At 40.7% G+C, this 19,511-nt stretch overlaps 2 protein-coding genes across 7 annotated transcripts in view; both read left to right on the top strand.

Annotated features, from left to right (window-relative positions):
* Nucleotides 1-8,081, top strand: part of LOC138966120 (F-BAR domain only protein 2-like) — a 62,663-nt gene extending 54,582 nt beyond the window's left edge. For all 3 annotated transcript variants that reach the window (XM_070338229.1, XM_070338227.1, XM_070338228.1), the window contains one exon: nt 429-8,081. In XM_070338229.1, coding sequence (XP_070194330.1) covers nt 429-472 — 44 coding nt within the window. In that variant the 3' untranslated portion in view covers nt 473-8,081. The remainder of the gene's footprint in view (nt 1-428) is intronic.
* Nucleotides 8,082-8,964: 883 nt separating this feature from the next.
* Nucleotides 8,965-19,511, top strand: part of LOC138966131 (ras-related protein Rab-3) — a 63,772-nt gene continuing 53,225 nt past the window's right edge. For 3 of the 4 annotated variants that reach the window (XM_070338251.1, XM_070338249.1, XM_070338250.1), the window contains exons 1-3: nt 8,965-9,023; nt 14,183-14,384; nt 14,507-14,695. In XM_070338251.1, the coding sequence (XP_070194352.1) occupies nt 14,672-14,695 (24 nt within the window). In that variant the 5' untranslated portion in view covers nt 8,965-9,023; nt 14,183-14,384; nt 14,507-14,671. The remainder of the gene's footprint in view (nt 9,024-14,182; nt 14,385-14,506; nt 14,696-19,511) is intronic. The other variant, XM_070338253.1, reaches the window with a different exon arrangement.

The following is a 19,511-nucleotide window of genomic DNA, read 5'->3' as shown; positions in this document are numbered from 1 at the left end:
TACAGGTGTCAACGAGTGTATGTGTTCAGCTGTAGGATGTACAGGTGGCATAGAGTGTATGTGTTCAGCTGTAGGATGTACAGGTGTCATGGAGTGTATGTGTTCAGCTGTAAGATGTACAGGTGGCATAGAGTGTATGTGTTTAGCTGTAAGATGTACAGGTGTCATAGAGTGTATGTGTTCAGCTGTAAGATGTACAGGTGGCATAGAGTGTATGTGTTTAGCTGTAAGATGTACAGGTGTCATAGAGTGTATGTGTTCAGCTGTAGGATGTACAGGCATCATGATGTTTAGTTGTAGGTTGTAAAGGTGTCATCGAGTGTATGTTGGCAGATGTAGGCTTATGTGTGTCTCTGAAAAAGAGGTTGGAGAGAGAGACACTGCCTTGTATGAGCAACTTCTTATCTAACATTTTTCCCTCATTTCAGGCAAGTACCTAGCAGAACCGGAGCCTAGCGTAACCCACGTATGACAACAGCACACAGATAGGGCCGGACAAGAGGGCAGCGGCCACACAGCTGTAACTGACGGACCGGTCCACTGACACAGTATGGCCACCGTCAGTTCCATTCCTCGCTGTATGGTCATGCCTGTCTCTATGCAACTTGCAACGTTCACCATGCTGTGATGGCCTCAGGAGAAACACAGGACCCAGGAACTGCTGTTTTGCAGAGGACAGACTTGTGTCAAAAGTACAGTGGTACCTGTGATGTGAGGCCCCTCCCGTGACCGGACACCTTCTGTTGTCCTTTTGTCTTTGAACTTGACTAAAGTACACTTGTCGTGAGAGGACACCTGTTATGTAGGGACACATTTGGTTGGTCATAATGGTGTCCTTTCATCACAGGTACCACTGTATGCTGGTGGGTGTCTGATTAGTGATTGGTTGAAAATGGGGATGTGTTCCCATGGGAATTGAAGGCTGCTTCCATGTGACCAAAGTCATTGCGTTACTTTCCATCACTGGTTCATCGACCATCCAGAGAGATGACTTGTCATCATTCTGTGCACGACTCATCGTGATTCTTCGCACAACGGAGCGGTTTGGCTCTTCACTGCCTTAGCATGAGAACACTGCACCGTAACATCACTACAACTTTGTCCAGGTTTTACCATTCATTCACAACGTTAAGATCAAGATGGTTAAGTGTGGGGCACTCCTGCAAAAGATGTTTACTCTAGTCACACTGTCTGAAGACTGAAAAGAAGATGATGAGATTACGTCAGGAGATATTAGGCAGTTATGTGGTGAGATTTGTATGTAAAAAATTTTTTTTAGCATAAAGGGCAGTTTACACTCAAAGGTTGCTACCAGTACAGTGGAGATATATATGCAATTGAAGCCAGGTGGGAGCCTGGATTTTAATTTTTAAATGGTTTCGGAGGATTTGGGAGAGTCTGAATGCATGTCATTATCTGCACAAATGTACAATCCTAAAATTTAATCTTTTGATCTCTTGAGAAATTTTCATCAGGGGGTAAAACATTGATTCATTAAGATTTTCCGCTTTGTGTAATTAATTTATTGTTAATGCTAGGAGATCATTTCTGGTTCTCTTTGTTTTGAAAAAGAAAACCATGTGCATGTGCCACCATCATCTCTGCTGTTATTTGGTGCCCTACCACTTTAAGTTTTGAGTCAAATTAAGTGATGAAAATTCCACTAGCTTCCGTCAAAATTGTTGGATTGATGAATCAAAAAGCTTTGACAGTTCATGATTACTTAGCCTTAGTCTCTTTGCAACAGTAGCAACAGGTTGTTGCAAACTTAGATCAATGATTCAGGAACAACAACACAAATAAGGCTGTTTGACCATTATCCCAAGGTCCAATAAATTGCAAAACTGTGCACTATTTTGTAGAGAGTGTTAAGGGGATTGAACTCATGCACACTTTTGTTTCCCAGATAAAAATTGTTATTTGTCTTCTGTTTTTGCTCTTTGTCATATATACTTTCGGAATATATATAATATTTGCATATAAGGAAATAGTGGGAGGGGAGACAATGCAATGCCAAGGAAGGTAAATACATCCATTCACAGTCGCTTGATTCACATGCTACAGCAAGGCTCTGTATCCCTTTTATTCTGTTATTGTACTTGTTAGGTGTTGAACTCAAAATTCTTCACTTGTAAAGAGGGCTAAAATGTATGTATATATATGCAATTCACATGCTGTTATGTCCATGTGCCATTTTGTAAAATACCCTGCTGTTGCTTACTATTACTATTTACTACATTGGCTTGGGTTCGTTGTGTCTTGAATGCCTGTCTGTACTTCCTCGTGAGCTGTGCGGCCTTAGTTCACAGCTGTACTTCAGCTTGCTTCCCTCTTCACAGTGCATGCATTCTCGTGAATCCCGCAGTGGGGCACTGCGGTTATGAAATTAAAAGCCCCTCCTGTTTTTGGAACCGCAGGAGCTTTCTAGTTTGCTGTTAGGTAGATTTTTGGTTCCTCTTTCCTGTCATGCCCTCTTTTTCTTCATGAATTCTTTTCTTTTTTCTGCCTTCTTGCTCATTCACCTGTATTTTTTCCAAAAATCTCTTCTCTTGCTGCTTGTCTCGCGATTCATGTATAGTTTAATCTGTTAGTGTTCTGATGTAAGTCCAGCAGTAGATAGGTTAAGCCTATTTTAACATACTGGAAACTGGTAATCTTCCAGTAGGTATTAATTTAGTTTTACTAAAGCCTGCTGGGACACAAGTAATGGGTTAGTGCATTTGTAAACAGGAATCGCTTGACAAGTGGCCCCCTTCATCCCCCCCTTCCTCGTCCTAATATGGCTCTGCGTAGTCGGCTGGACGTTAAGCAACAAATAAACAAACAAACAAAAATTCTCGTGAAAGTAATCATGTTCATCACCAGAGATGTGCCCAGGCTTTTACGCTTGACAACAGCATTCTTCAACTTGAAGACATGCTTAATATAAATAGCCTGGCTGCGACCTGTTCAGAGGGGGAATTTTTTTGCTAAATTAATTTTGCAGATTTACATAGGTTTCAGTTACGAAATTGATTCAGCAAAAAATTCCCACTCCGCACATTAGTAGATTTTGGGTGTTAGTTGAAGGTAAAGGATGCTCCCATCCCATGTAGGCGTCTGAGGTGCATGAAGGGTTGCGGGGTCGGATTCATTGGTTAGACCTTGCGGCTGTGGGACACAGTTTGGCTGCGTGCACCTTAGCCCTGTACAGATCTGTGGTGGTGTACAAGATGTTTAAAGGATAAGATTTCAAAGTCCTGTGAGGTTACCCTCATGAGAACTCGGGCTGCTTTCTCCATGGGGAAAGCGAGCTGCCATACAGTATACGGCGCTACCCTTTTTTGTTCTTTCTCCTGCATGCGTGTATTCATGTTTCCAAGCCCTTTTGCTGTGAACTTGGGTTCTTTATCGTGCACATGCGTGTTCGGACACCGAGGAGAGTCTGCACAAAGTTGACTGGGAAATAAATATCTCGCCGAACATGGGGATCGACCCAATGCCGATAGCGACAACTGGTTTTGAAGCCAGCGCCGCTACCGACTGAGCTAATTTCAGGGAAGGAAGGAACCTTTAAGGCTCTGACCGTTTCAATGTCTGGTTGAGTCACACCCTCACAAACCAGTGTCAAACATGGCATGTTATCTTAGCCATACTTAACTTTGCTGAAACAGTTGGTTTCAGATGAAACAGCCTAGGTGCCAGCACCTTTGAACAGAAACAGTTTATGTGCCAGCACCTTTTAAACAAATTTCATGTTCAAGAATTGGGGGGATAGTTGACGTTAGTAGAACGCAGCTGTGGTAGAAAGGGATTAATGAGGTCACATGAAGGTGTACATCTGTATGAAATTGTAATGTGCCAAACGTGAGTTCTGGCAAGTAAACTGTGATTGTGATTAAGAGAATGGGGGGTGAGTGGAATGTACGAGTGTTTGTGTTTATGTATGCTTACAGTCATGTCAACATGGTATTTGTGCCGAATTCTTTTACGTGCGAAATATTGGAAAAATATTAATCTGAATACCTTTTATTGCATTGTAGGTACAGTGGAACCCCCATTTTAAGACCCCCAAAAAATCTGGGAAATTCAAGGTCTTAAGAATCGGGAAGCCTTAAATTTGGGGGGTGGGGGTGGTCCTAAACGAGGGGTTTCACTGTATATCTGTCCTTAAACTAAAGCCGGGTGTTATGTTGTTGCTTCCTCGTCTGTTCGAAGAATGTGCTTGCTTTATAAAATATTTAACTTTTTTCCTCACTCTTACCTTACCCCTGCTCACTATGAAGCCATTTTGTTTTTGATTTTATGTTTTTCTATATAAAATAGAACTTTGTTACTGCTTAGACTTGCAAGGAGAAGAGGTGATGGCAAAAAAAAATGTGGCTATGGCTATGTCAGAATCTTCCAAACAGCACTTGCTAACAAATCCCTCTTACTTCAAGTGGCCTTTGACAAGAGAAGGATTTTTGTATGACCACAGAAAGCACAAAAGCACGTTAACAATTTTGGTTTACGTTCTTATGTGAGAGGTATACCCTTTTCTTCCTGTGTAACCTATCATGCCAGCCACCACAGAGCTTTCCAGGCTTTTAAACATGAGATAAGAGCATTCTTCAACTTGTACACATAACAAAAATCAACAGCTTCCTGTGCCCAGTGGCAATGTTTTGTTGAAATAATGTTGTCACTGACACTAGTGTTGACGTGCAACATTAATTCATCATTACAGAATGCAGCCATGTTGTTGATTCTGGGTATGTTTTCAAGTGGAATAATGATGTTCCGCATGAAAACCTGGCCAGATGGTCGACAGCTGACGTGATCGTTTCCATAGGAAGGAATTAATGTATATTCCACTGTTGATACATTTGAATTGTTTTGTCAGCATGCTTAAAATCAAACTTGTCATTAAAATTCCTTTCACATCTTAGTCAGGGAATCGTTTCGTGCTGAGAAGCAGTCTTTGTATTATTATTAAAAACAATGTGCAATATTGATGATGTTGATGAAAATGTGTAATTGTGTATGTTATTCCACACATTTGTAATGTACTGTACATACCAAACTGTATGTATTCCATTCAGTTACATGTCTTGTAAAAACTGCACTTGTTGAAATGGAATATATTGAAGTAGCTGTAACGCTGCTATTTTAATTTTTGTTCATTAAACCTTGTTTGCGTCACCCACCTTTTTTTCTGTTTTTTAATGCAATCTTTGAATCTTGTGTTTCGTGTTTTTAAGCTTCTCTCAAGTATAGACACTTTTGCCTTTTACTACTTAAACATGGTTTTGTGAAAGGAGCTATGCCGACTGATTTTAAGGATGTAGAATGCATAGCACAGAAACGATTGCAAAATAATTCCTTTCTTCAGACAATGACCAACTCCTGAGAATGGTATGAATAAAAGATTAAGATGACTTGAATTTTAGTGTGCATGCCTGTATACCGCTCACTGTGCACTGTGCTTTCATCGCTGGGTTTTTTAACTTAATTGTGAAGCTTTTCTCCCGTCAAGCACAAAACAATTTAAACTGCACTCTTTTTCATATATCTTCACATAAAAAAATTATTTTTACTCTGAGAGGACCCTTCTTCCTTCTCAAATCTTGGTTACAAAGTGATTCAAGCTTCCGGTCATGAAATCTGAAGCTGCAAGTAGGATAATATACGATCCCTGGTTTCTACACGGCAAGATGGCAAGGTTTTGGTGAGTACAGCTGTGTAAAAGGATGTTTGGCTTGCGGCAGGGAAGGCTGGGATTTGGCAAGAATAGGCAAGCCTCTTTTGGGAGATGCTGGTGTGTGTGTAATCATGGCAGCTGCACTGCTGGCAATCTGTTGGCTGTTCACCGGCTACTCTTTCCAAAACCAATCGTTTTAATTCTTGCCTTGCAAAAGCATGATTTTTTCTAGACTCTCACGTATTGGCCAAACAAGCTGCTACTTTTCTAGCTTGTCTTGCCTGTGCGAAATGGACGTTAGGGTGAGCTTGCTTCAACATTTGAAGAGACCAACATTTTATTCAAGTAAGAAATACTACACTCACTATTTGCGAAGGGGGGGAGGGTGAAATGCTGAAGTTACTGGTGACAATCATACAATTTAAGTTATTGAGACATCCCAGTGCACTAAGGGATTTATAGAGCAAATGGAGAAAATTCATTATTGAACGAAGCGCATAGCACTGAGTTCAATAATTATTTTCGAGATTTGCTCTATAAATCCCTTAGTGCACTGGAATTGTTTCAAAAACGATATTGTCAGTACCGCCAGATAAAAAAGAAGATTCAAAGCGCACATTTTGCAACGCGCATTTGGATAGGCGTAACTGTGTGGTCAGGTTTGTGTCAGATCTACTTTTGTGTGGGCTGTCTCAAGTGTGTCGTGCTTTCGTCACACGCAAACTCTTGTTTTAATTTCTGTTGGTAAATTCCAGTGTAGCGTTAAGCTAAAAAGTGATGATCTTTCATAGAGACCTCATTTAAACTCGGAGAAAGGACTGTGCTCTTAGTTATTTGCGATTCAAAACCTTCATCGAGCTTCGGCAGATTGACTGTGCAGAGTTTTGCCCCTTGCCAAGGTCGACGGAAAGCACATTTTCAAAATAAATGTGGCATGTTTCTCGTGTGGTATCTTCACTCATCGGGAGTCTGGTACTAAATATGAACGGTAAGAATGCTCTGAACCCTACACGTATTATATCCCCATCGTTTTATCGTTCACATTTGCCCAACATGTTAATTAAATTTGCTGAGCGGGATTTATGTCGTCTGCTAGGCTATGGCAATCGAACCACTGCACTGAGTCTCATTTCAAAAACAAAAATTGCTCGTCACGTTGCACTGAGTCTGCACGCATGAGGCAGGCTGGTAATAAGTCATATATTTATGGTAAGAACGTTCTAAACCCTACACGTTTTCGATTCCCATTGTTCTTGCCTTGAAATAATAATTCGGAAAACATTCATTTACTGAACAGATGCAGTCGTATTTCAGTGTAGTCTGATCTAGCTGCTAGGTTATCGGAATAACACTTGTGTTTTCTGTTAGCTGCTGGGAATTGTATACTAACTCATCATTTGGTAATGTGGATAATAAGCTACATGCCCCTAACATGGCATAATTATGAGAGGAATCTTCTCAAGTCGAAACTAAAAAATTAGACACAGCGGGTTCTATTGTTAGATCAGTGGCAACTGTGGCACAGGCACATGCAATCTGTCAGAAAAAAACCCACTTCTGCTGTAATTGAGAAGCAGGAAATTTATGGTCATAATCATTGGTATAATGTGGAGAATATAAGCTACATGTCATTAATTAATTCTGAGGATGAGGGTACACTCTCGCTTAGGCAAAGGGCGGAAGAATACGCTCTGTGGAAAACTTGGAGTACGCTAACAGTTTTAGCGCATCGCCATTAGCCAATCAACTGGTTCACATCAGTCATGTGACACCAGTACTTTACTGACAATATTAGTTATTCTCCAGAGTCGAAGTTTGTTTTTTTGTTTTTGTTTTTCTTGTTTGTAATTTTTTGTAGATAATTATGTCGGTGTTGTCATTCTTACAGACACTGTACGTATGTGTGTGTGTGTGTGTAACTATACATCAGCGAGTACCTGCATTATGATTTTAATTATAGAGTAATAATTTAGCAGATATCTGTGCCTTACGTTGAGTGTTTTGTGGTGTGCTTTCAGTTATGTCAGATTTTGTCCCACTTGTGGTTTTTCTAGTAGTAGTAGTGTACACTTTTTTTTACACTGGAAAACACATGCATGTTTTCACACACACACGCACACACACTATTAAAAACACGCTGAGCTATTCTTTCTGTTCTAACTTCTATAGGCCAGTTTTGTGAAGGCAGACAGAATACTTCAACTTTTGTTCTTATTGACACTGTTGGTGCAAGAACGTTGTGAGTGTTTGTAAGGTATGTTTACTTGGATTTATTGATAATGTCCCCACTTCAGGAGTACATTATGTGTTCTGTAATAGTTTCAAATGATCATTTACATTCAGATTCACATATGATTTTATATATCACTGTAATTCTATGTATTTGCAAAGATAATAAATGATTTAAATCTTACCATCACCTTGGGCTTTGGTGGTTATGTACAGATGAAAGTGATGAAGATGGGGATGTGTGCAGCATTGTGCCTGTTTGCAACTACTGAACTAGCAACACAAGTGCCGGGCTAAGATCAAAGGGAAAATACTCTTTTTATTCCACAGTGAGTTTTGCATGACTGGTTGAAACTTTACACACTACTTAATTAGGTTTGATAGCCTTAATTATGTCACAGAGGAGTTGAGTTTGGGTCATAATCAAACATTATTAATTTCTCCAACATTTTGAAGCTACAGTTTTGAAAATTTGACAAATGTAAAGGTCTCAGTTGAAGTTTGGGTCATAAAATGGATATAAATATTATTTTCACCAACGGTTTTGCAGCTACCACCTTAAACAATTTACGTCAGAGATTCCTGACCTCCATATACTGTACGTATTACCCACATTTCACCAGACTCATCATATTGATGCCGGTGTAACAATCCGGATCAGTGGAATATTTCTGGCGCCTGTGACGAGACAGCTCCCACTGCAGTCTGCGAGGAATCAGGTGGGTGTTTGTTTTGTTAACTGTTGTTTCACTATTTCATTATCAACTGGTTTAGCTGATTAACAATATCATTTGCTCAAACTGAAAGCTGTCTTGCTCTTTCTCAAACTTCAAACGGAGAAAAAGAAAGAGAAGACGGGCCGAGGCTGTCATTTGACATTTGACTTTTGAGGCAGTCAGTTTTACTTGCTGACTTGACAAAGTCAAAGCGCGGCAGGCAACAATTCATTTTCTTTCGCCTGTGAAACAAGGACACGCTTCGCTGACAGAGCGTGTCTAATTTAACCTGAACTCGACGGGCTGTTTCGTTGTGAACATTTTTTAGCAATACCCCCCACCAACTTTACCCCCGCCCTCCTGTTATGATAAGCATCCGGGCATTTTCCTCCAATCGATCTTGACTGGCAGCAAAGGTAAGATGGCGTGCGTTTTTCAGTGTTTCAATTTATATTATTTTATGGCGCATTAGCTTTGGGTTTTGCTCATTTCACAGCTACTTCGACGTTTGGTTTGAATGTAGACTCGAAGCGCTCAATGTAGATAGTTTTTTCTGTGACCGGTTGGATGAATTTTCTCATTTCCCATACGGATGGACTGTGACTGTCGGGCGTCTGCTCCAAAGCTTGTTTACAAGACGGGAGGCCGCGCGACAAGGGGGAAACAGGGGAAAACAGCAATTAGTGGCGAATAATGAATTAATAACAATGGGAATCATTGATAAACGTTGTTGAAAATGCCATACTAGTAGCGTTGCTATTTTTATTCTATTTTTAGAGATGTATGCATTGCTCATGAGCGTGTTGTGTAGTGTTGGTCATCAGGATCAGTTGTTTTCCACGCAGGCCAAGCAAACACGTGTCTAGATATCTGCATGGCCGAACTCGTTTACTCTTGAGCAATTAGAATTGACTTCTAAAACTCAAATGATGTGTTGTATCTAATGGGTTACAGCTGCGAGAATACATGTTATGTAGTCGATGTGACGCATGAACCTACAACTGCGTACATAGAGAGATTAGCAGTCTCGATCTCATTTGCATTTTACCTTTTAGTGTCAACAGTGAAGTGATGCAACATCTTGGACGCACACACGCGCGCGCGCTCACACACAAACACACGAGGATACAAACTATTTTTGTAAGACCTATCCAATCATTTTGTCACATAATACTGCACAGCATATTACATCAACATAATAGACCCTATCGGTATTCCAAGCTCTCGAAATCTCTCGCAAACTTCAGAGCATAGCAAAGCATGTGGTACAGCAATCTCGTGCGAGCTGCACAAGCCAAGGTTCGAAGTTCTCGTGATGTTCAAAGCATAACAAAGAGCATGTCTCGTGAGAGCTGCTCAGATACCGAAAAGGTTTATTATGGGTACTCCAGATGGGATCAGCTCGTTACTCCCTCGTATCGCTACTCCCCCGGCTCGTTACTCCCCCGTACACAGAAAATGACTGGATAACCCTGTGATAGTAAGTTGGCATAAAATATTGTTCCCCCCCCCCCCCCCGCCCTGTCCAGCTGTTTTGTTTGTTTCTTTGTTTGTTTATCCAGACAATTTCTCCGGAAAAACAATATTTCATGCTAACTTACTATCACAGGGTTATCCATTTTCTGTGTACGGGGGAGTAACGAGCCGGGGGAGTAGCTATACGGGGAAGTAACAAGCCGGGGAAATAACGAGCCGGGGGAGTGGCGATACGGGGGAGTAACAAGCTGAGCATCTCGTTACTCCCCCGTATCTCTTCTGCTTAAAATATATACTTTTTTTTCAAAGATGTACTGTACACGAATGTACAGGCAGATCTGACAGTTGTAAGTTCCTTAAACATGCTCTCTCTCTCTCTCTCTCTCTCTCTCTCTCTCTCTCTCTCTCTCTCTTTTGAAAATTCAATTAAGTAATAACTGCATTACTTAAGTGTAATAAAAAGGCACGGGGGAGTAACGAGCCGGGGGAGTAACGAGCCGTACTCCCCCGGGGGAGTAACGAGCCGGGGGAGTAGCAATACGGGGGAGTAACGAGCCAGGGGAGTAACGATACGGGGGAGTAACGAGATGCTCCCCTCCAGATTTGCTGACACTGACAGTGACACTGAGACACACAGTGACAATAACAGACGTATGCTGATACGTACTAGCGGGTGGTAGAGATTGAAGGTGGACATTTTCATAAACATGTAGATGCAAAATGAAGGAGACACAAAACAGAAAAAAACACAGATGCAGTGGAGTAGTGCCTGCAATGTGAGGCCCCTCCTATATTAGGTCACTTCCCAATAAAGGACACCTCCATTTGTCTCTATAACAAAAATATACCTGTCAAGTGTCACGACAGCTAGCCCACCTGCAATATATAGGAACACTATCAGTTAGTCCTGAGGGTGTCCTTTCATTGCAGGTACAGTGGAACCCCCCAATATAAGACTTCCTCCATTTTACGACCCTGGTTTTTGGCTCACGATGCTAACTTTTGTCTGTCTGTGCGTATGTATGTATGTGGTAGAAACTGTAACATTTGAAGACGTCACATTATGACGTAAGAGGGTTTGACGTCACGCGAAGGAATTACTGAAAGTCTCGGTCATTGTTTTTTTGAGCGGGCCGAGACTAGTTGGCAGTCGTGTCCCTGTAAGTAGGCTACATGCAGACAGACAGATCTAGATCTAGTGTCTCGCTTTCTTGCACAGTTTCACCTATGCTCTTTCTGTGTGTGTGTGTGTGTGTGTCTGTGTGTGTGTGTGTCTGTGTGTGTGTGTGTGTCTGTGTGTGTGTGTGTGTGTGACGGAGTGATTGAGTTTGTGTTACTGTTTGTCGATTTCTTACGTGAGCCTTGAAGGCTTCGCCTCTTGTTTAGTCTTTTTTTGTTCATAATCTCTGTGCATTTCATTTACCCTCATTTTAAGAATGCCTCATTTTTACCCCCCGCGGGTTAGGGGGAAGAATTTACCCGATGCTCCCCAGCATGTCGTAAGAGGCGACTAACGGATTCTGTTTCTCCTTTTACCTTTGTATAGAATGTAGTCATTTATGTTTGTAAGGCCTAAAAAAAAAAAAGGTGTGGTTACGGTAACCCGACCTACCCTATTTTTAGGGGCCGATCCTATAACTTTTTATTACATTTGTCAAAAAAAAAAAAAAAACGAGTGCAAAAAACGCAATGAAAGCGAAAGCGCCCGTGTCGCACACTTATTTCCCTGTCAAGTAGGTTTAATTTGTACACATTAGAAAAAAAAGTTAAAAAAAAAACAAAAGTGATTGCCTACCTACCTACCCTATTTTTTTTGGCTATGTTACCGTAACCACACCTATTTTTTTTTTTGGCCTAAAGATTTTAGTCAAGCAGTATGTAAGAAATGTTAAGTCCTTTGTACTGGAAACTTGCATTCTCCCAGTAAGGTAATAAATTATATTGTACTACGTTGCAAGCCCCTGGAGCAATTTTTGAGTCACTTGAGAAAAAGTGACTCTATGTAATCGGTCAGTGTTAGTCTGTCCGGCCGGCCGTCCGGCCGTCCGGCCGGCCGTCCGTAGACACCACCTTAACGTTGGACTTTTCTCGGAAACTATCAAAGCGATCGGGCTCATATTTTGTTTAGTCGTGACCTCCAATGACCTCTACACTTTAACGATGGTTTTGTTGACCTTTGACCTTTTTCAAGGTCACAGGTCAGCGTCAAAGGAAAAATTAGACATTTTATATCTTTGACAAAGTTCATCGGATGTGATTGAAACTTTGTAGGATTATTCTTTACATCAAAGTATTTACATCTGTAGCCTTTTACGAACGTTATCAGAAAAACAAGGGAGATAACTAGCCTTTTCTGTTCGGCAACACACAACTTAACGTTGGGCTTTTCTCGGAAACTATAAAAGTGACCGGGCTCAAATTTTATGTGAACGTGACTCATTGTGTTGTGAATAGCAATTTCTTCCTGTCCATCTGATGCCTCATATAATATTCAGAACTGCGAAAGTGACTCGATCGAGCGTTTGCTCTTCTTGTTTGATTAGTGCTTTTGTGACCAAGAAACAATTAACAAGTGGCTCTATCCCATCTCCCCCCCTCCCCCCCCCCCCCCCCCCCCTTTCCCTGTCGCGATATAACCTTCGTGGTTGAAAACGACGTTAAACACCAAATAAAGAAAAAGAAATGCCTCAGTTTTAAGACCTGATTTTCTCCCATTTTTGGAGGTTTAAAAGAGGGGTTCCACTGTACTTGTGTCCATGCAGCCAACAACAGCAATTTACAGACAGCTTACATGTTTTAAGTTTTTTAAATTTCAATTCAACCCTGTGCACTTGCAGTGAATGCTTTCTGAGATGATGAAAAGGCAAATAAAGTGAATTCTTTACAAATACAAGGCCCCTTTTTCGTCTGAGTGTCAACAAGTGTACATGTGTAAGTTACCCACATGTTATGTTGCAGAAGTCTACAACACAAGCTTTTTTTTCTTAGCCCTTTGAGTTGTGAGAGTGTCACTAGTGAAGTGAAAAAGTGAAGTATTAAAAATAGATGGATAAAAGAAGTCTTGACTGAGTCCTTATAGACACCAAGCTGAGAGTAATTGCATGTCAACAAGACTGCTGCACACAGCCACCCGCTTTTGATTATATATGTAGAAGTCCACAACACAATCTTTCCATTTCAGCCCCTGCAATTGATTTGTAAAATAAGTGATGTTTTGACTGAGCCACCGGACAAAAACCTAAGCGTAATGTCAGCTAGTGTACCTGCACACATTGACCTACTTGTCTGCATACCAAGCTTTTCATTTCCCCTAATGGTTATTGAGGTGAGAGTAGACCTATAATTGAAGCCTAACCGGATCCTGTGGCTGTGACTCTAAGCAAGGAGTTAATATTTCAGCAAGATTTCATGCGCGCAACGACCCACTTGTAATTATGCAGAACTCTGTGTAACTGTAACTAAAGTCTGGTGATAAATTAGGGTGTGCCAGAAACAGTTGAATCTGTGAATTTAAAACAAGGCTGTTAATTGTTTGCTGGAATACGTTTCTTTCTTGTGCCTGAAAACTGATCCACCACGTGCAGTGCACAATGGAATGTGAGACCGAGAGAGTAAAAAATGTATTTTCAAGATCTCTCAGTAGAATCAACAAAGAACAGGTCCGATAAGAAATTCTGTCCAGCCGTTATTGATGTAATATTGATGTAGCCGTTTGTCTGGCCTAGCACAGCTGAATCTATCAAGACACAGGGGATGCAAAGAGCTTTTATGGCATGCGGGTGGTTAACACTTCTCTCGCTACCAGCCCCTTTTCTTGCTTCTGTGGTGCGTGCCAGCTCATTTCCAATTTGCCCGTCAACTGAGGGAAATCTTGGCCTAGCTTGATGTGGAAAACACTTTCGATGCGCGTGGCTTCTGATCCTGCCTGAGCCGTGCAAATATTGACTTTGTCCATTCAGGATTTGCATGGCTGTTGTGTTTTTTTTACTGTTTGTTCGCTCAGGATTTGAATTGCTGTCATGTTCTTTTTGTTGTTTGTCCACTCAGGACTTGAATGGCCGTTAGTGTTATGCTTTTTTTGTGCTGGTTTCTTCCACAGGAGGCTTAACTTGCCTAGCGATTGATTGCCTGACACTGCTTTGGACTGAGGAGTCTGCACTGCAAAGATCGCCTTGCAAATCTAGACAATCCATCATTCCTGTTGACTGCATGAAATTGACTGTCTGACGCTTGGAGACTCAGCGCTACTGACTTGGACACTGCAAAAGGACCGTGAAGAAACAGCTTCTCCCGTTCACAAAGTAAGTCGAGATTGTCATAGTGTAAATGTAGTAGTGTCTGGGTAGTGGTGGCGTTGGATTGGAGTGCACTCTGGGTACTGTCCCCATGTATCACCTGTGCTCTGCCTTGCTGTTCTGTGTAGGTCCCAGTGGTCACACCTGTCTGTACGTGTCAGCTGCACCTTGACATTTACACTCATCAGTTCATCGTTCCGTCCGTGCGTTACGTATTGCCTGCCTGCCTGCCTGCCTGACTTCTGTCATCACTTTGGTTGTCCCCACACATCTGTGCTGGCTAGCGTTGGGCAATGAGGCAGGACGGCCTTGTGCAGGTACCAGGCCTTGTAGCAATGGCTTCCCGTTTGCATGTCTTTTCCCTTGTGTTCACCATGTACTTCTGCTTGGGTCGTGTTCACTTTCAGTGTTCACTTCTGTTTGACTACATTTAACTTGATTCCATCCTATTCACTTTCAGTGTTCATTCTGTTTGACATGTTTCAATCATGTCACTTTCAGTTTCAGTGTTCAGTTCTGTTTGACACGTTTCCATCATGTCTCTTTCTGTTTCAGTGTTCAGTTCTGTTTGACACGTTTCTATCATGTCACTTTCAGTTTCAGTGTTCACAAGTTCTGTTTGACATGATTTTCCATCGTGTCACTTTCAGTTTCAGTGTTCACTTCTGTTTGACACGTTTCCATCATGCCACTTTCAGTTTCAGTGTTCATGCACTTCTGTTTGACACGTTTCCATCATGCCACTTTCAGTTTCAGTGTTCATGCACTTCTGTTTGACACGTTTCCATCATGCCACTTTCAGTTCCAGTGTTCATGCACTTCTGTTTGCCTGCTTGCCCACGCACTCTGCATTCATGGTCGTCTTTTGACTTTTTCAAGTCGTTTATGCTCTCTGTGGATTGACATGTTAAAGTTTTTGGTTCTGCAATAAAGTTCGACCTGTGTTCACTTCTTAATTGTTCTGCTGTTTTCAGTTGTTACTGTGCTTGTTGCATGTCGTGCACTCTCAGTTATTGATGTTCTGTTACAGTTTCTGGTTCTATATTTGACTCTCTTTGAGCTTGATGTGCATCTTTATTTGACAATCCTGTAAATTTTACAAAATGATGGTTATTTAAATGTTGCCATGTCAAAAGACCAGTATTGCATGTGGGTTTGAATGGCCTCAAAGTTGATTGAAGATAACGGTGGCACTGATTGATTGAAGACTTCAAGACTGCAAATATCCAACCAAGAGAAAGTTGTTAGACTGTTTGTAGCAAGCATTATAGATTGATTGTAAAACATCAGAAAGTACATGTAGAACTCATTGTTATAAGTGTTTGACAAAAAAGGTTGCATTGATGCTGAACTAATCCGCATATGCCTGAAAATGTAAGTCACGTATCTAAGTGCGGCGTCTTTCAGTTTTACGTGATAGTCAATCAATCAATCAATCAATCAATCAATCAATCAATCAATCAATATGAGGCTTATATCGCGCATATTCCGTGGGTACAGTTCTAAGCGCAGGGATTTATTTTTTTATTTTAATTTTATGCAATTTATATTGCGCACATATTCAAGGCGCAGGGATTAATTTATGCCGTGTGAGATATAATTTTTTTTACACAATACATCACGCATTCACATCGGTCAGCAGATCGCAGCCATTTGGGCGCATATCCTACTTTTCACGACCTATTATTCCAAGTCACACGGGTATTTTGGTGGACATTTTTATCTATGCCTATACAATTTTGCCAGGAAAGACCCTTTTGTCAATTGTGGGATCTTTAACGTGCACACCCCAATGTAGTGTACACGAAGGGACCTCGGTTTTTCGTCTCATCCGAAAGACTAGCACTTGAACCCACCACCTAGGTTAGGAAAGGGGGGAGAAAATTGCTAACGCCCTGACCCAGGGTCGAACTCGCAACCTCTCGCTTCCGAGCGCAAGTGCGTTACCACTCGGCCACCCAGTCCACTTGCAGCTAAGTCACATAGAGTTGGGTTTTGTTAGGTTGTAGTGGTGATAAGAATAAGTGTGTATGACAGTTCCTGGACAACCATTTCAACAGGAATCGGTTATCTGTAACTTCCAGCCCTGCCTTTTGTTGGTCTGTTGTTATAATGAAGAACTAACTTTTCAATTGAAGTGCATGTTTTAAGTTTGGTACTAATTTTTGTGTATTGATCTTTCCATTAAAAAATAATTGATTCCCCTGCTAAACAATATAATATATAGCAGGATTCACCAACAATATTTTTCATCACTTACTAAATGACATACATCAAGCGTAACTCAACCTTTGATGACGTCTTACCGGTATAATTTACAAATGTGTATACGGTACATGTTTATCTTACATACATGAGAAAGACTGCATTCATGTTCTATTTTTCTGTATCCTTCACATGTGTGTGGATTATGTAACTGAGGTCGAGTTGCAAGCAACACTTCAACGCAAAACTCGGCACAAGAATATGCTTTTTTTTTTTTAAATTATGTTTTATTATTGGTTCTGTGGATGCTTTGTTGCATTATGTTAAAAGTCAACTGATACAATGTTGAGTGTTATACGTTAAAATGTTGACACAGACAAAGTACTTTGGAGAACTTTTAGTTTGTGTGTCGGAATGGAAGCATGAATGGCGATTGAAGTTGGAAAGACGTGAGTCGATTCAAAATGACGGAGCTTTCACTTCAGTAAGTTTGCAGCAAATGGCACACAGAAGTACAGAATGTAGGATACACAGAATGCTACATGGGTTGCTGTGTGATACCAGGTTAACACTCATTTTTCAAATATTGAAATACTCGCTTTTGTTCAAAATATTTCAATATAAACAACTTACTTGTGTAAACCGTATAAGTATAACACAGCAAGCCATGTACTAGTACTCTCTCTATATAATTATTTATGATTTTATCATAAATTAATTTATGTTCTAAATATTTTTTGGAGAAAGACCAGAGCACAGCTTATTGAAACACACCCCCAAGCCACTCGCATTACACAATTTAAATGCACAACTTACACGCATCTTGCACACCCTTGTTCTCATCACTTGTTCAAAACACATTCATAACACCGAAACATTGATGTTTCTGTCGCTGAAGTTTATTTTCAGCGACTACTGTTTTTGATAGAGCAAAAGCTCTACAACAGTAAAATCATAACCAAAGAACATATATATATAGCAAGGTGTAAGTTTTAGTGTACGGGTTGACTAGATTTCAAAATGGACATATCAGGCCCTAATTTATCATTCCCGTCACTAAAAACACCAAATTACAAAGTAAGTTTTAGTGTACGGGTTGACTAGATTTCAAAATGGGCATATCAGGCCCTAATTTATCATTCCCGTCACTAAAACACCAAATTACAAAAATACCTGTACATTGAGACCACGACATTGGCAGCCGTGGATGTTATATAATTATATATTTAATTTATTCATTTTTTCAACCCCCAGGTGATCATCACATTTCGAGTCTAAAAATTGCAAGGTTAAATTGAGCTTGATGGCATTGATAACAAATGTCAGACCCCATTTAGCTCTGTGCTCAATAGCACACCAGGGGTGCGCTTAAGGTGTTTCTCCCTGCAGTCGTTTTGTGTGCTTGTCAAACAAATAGCTTAATGATTTTAGTAGGACAGAGATACAACCCCACATCTGCAATTTTCAGGCATGAGTTTGTTCAATGGGCTACAAGCTCAGTGAGAATTAGTTGAATACAAACTGAGTCACCCATGGTAAGCCTACACAGTAGAAATATAGTTCCTTCCAATTCCATCGCGTGTAAACTACTACATGTACAAATCCAAAAACAAAGAGACTGCCAACGTTCCAAAATTCAGAATCAAAAAACAAGAAAGGTAGGTTGTTGGAACGTTTGTTATTGGCAAAACAATACATTCACAGATATTTTGACCCAACGGTCTTTTAAGTGAACAGACAAACAAATATTCACACAAAACTTATCTTGATAGTTCTATCAGTTTACGTCCACTCGTCAGGAAGCCGAGCGAATGAATCAAATTTGTTTTGTCAATAACAAACGTTCCAACGACCTACCTTTCTTGTTTTTTGATACTGCATGTACACATCTGTCCAACCTTTTACACGGTGCAACTTTTTCCACTTGGACTTAAACCAAAACTCTGCAGCCTGGGGCATTTCTGTGCAGATCAGAATATAGTCAATTTTTTTTAAAGATTTTAGTTAAGCAGTATGTAAGAAATGTTAAGTCCTGGAAACTTGCATTCTACCAGTAAGGTAATAAATACATTGTACTACATTGCAAGCCCCTGGAGCAAATTTTTGATTAGTGCTTTTGTGAACAAGAAACAATTGACAAGTGGCTCTATCCCATCTCCCCCCTTTCCCCGTCGCGATATAACCTTCGTGGTTGAAAACGACGTTAAACACCAAATAAAGAAAAGTTGGAATTTTTGAAAGAATTAATTTTGTAACTGACGTGTATATCAGTCCGTGAAATAAATGCTTTAGAAAATAACTGCCCTGCAAAGAAAAGAGGCTGGCTGTCGATAAAGAGGCTGTAGATTTTTGCTATGAGTCCAAGTGGAAGAATACTCTTGCCCAATTTAAAAGTTTGAACAGGGTGTGGTGGCTGGCACAGTGGTTTACAGAGAAGGAGGGCACAGTATCTCTATAACTCTTACCCAATTTACAATTTTGAACAGGGTGTGGTGGCTGGCACAATGGTTTACAGGGAAGGAGCTAGGGCACAGTATCTCTAAATGTTAAATTCCATGTAAACCCCAGGGGTGCTATGGCACAACGTAACGTTTACTATTTGCAGACTGTATCGAGTGATCCCGTTGAATAGTAACCCTAAACCTCCCCAGCTATTGATTTTTCCTGGGTGTTAAGCCGCGCTCTGAGTCCGGCCCCAATGCTCTCAACAATACTTTGCTATTTCGTCCACGCCACCTACAATAACTTTCTAATGAGCAAGTTAGATCACCTATTTGCCAGCCAGCCGTTTTGTATTGATTGACGTTCTTTTCAACTTTTCATGCATAATGAAGGCTCCATTTGCAACGCTTTTAATTTGCACTGTGAATGTAATTTTTAGAGTTGTAGAGAACTTTGATGAAATGTAATTTGGGTATTTTCAGGGTT

The sequence above is a fragment of the Littorina saxatilis genome, linkage group LG5, assembly GCF_037325665.1.
Source record: "Littorina saxatilis isolate snail1 linkage group LG5, US_GU_Lsax_2.0, whole genome shotgun sequence".
Classification (NCBI taxonomy): Eukaryota; Metazoa; Mollusca; class Gastropoda; order Littorinimorpha; family Littorinidae; genus Littorina; species Littorina saxatilis.
The sequence above is the reverse complement of the archived record's forward strand: the minus strand, read 5'-3'. Positions and strand labels throughout refer to the sequence as shown.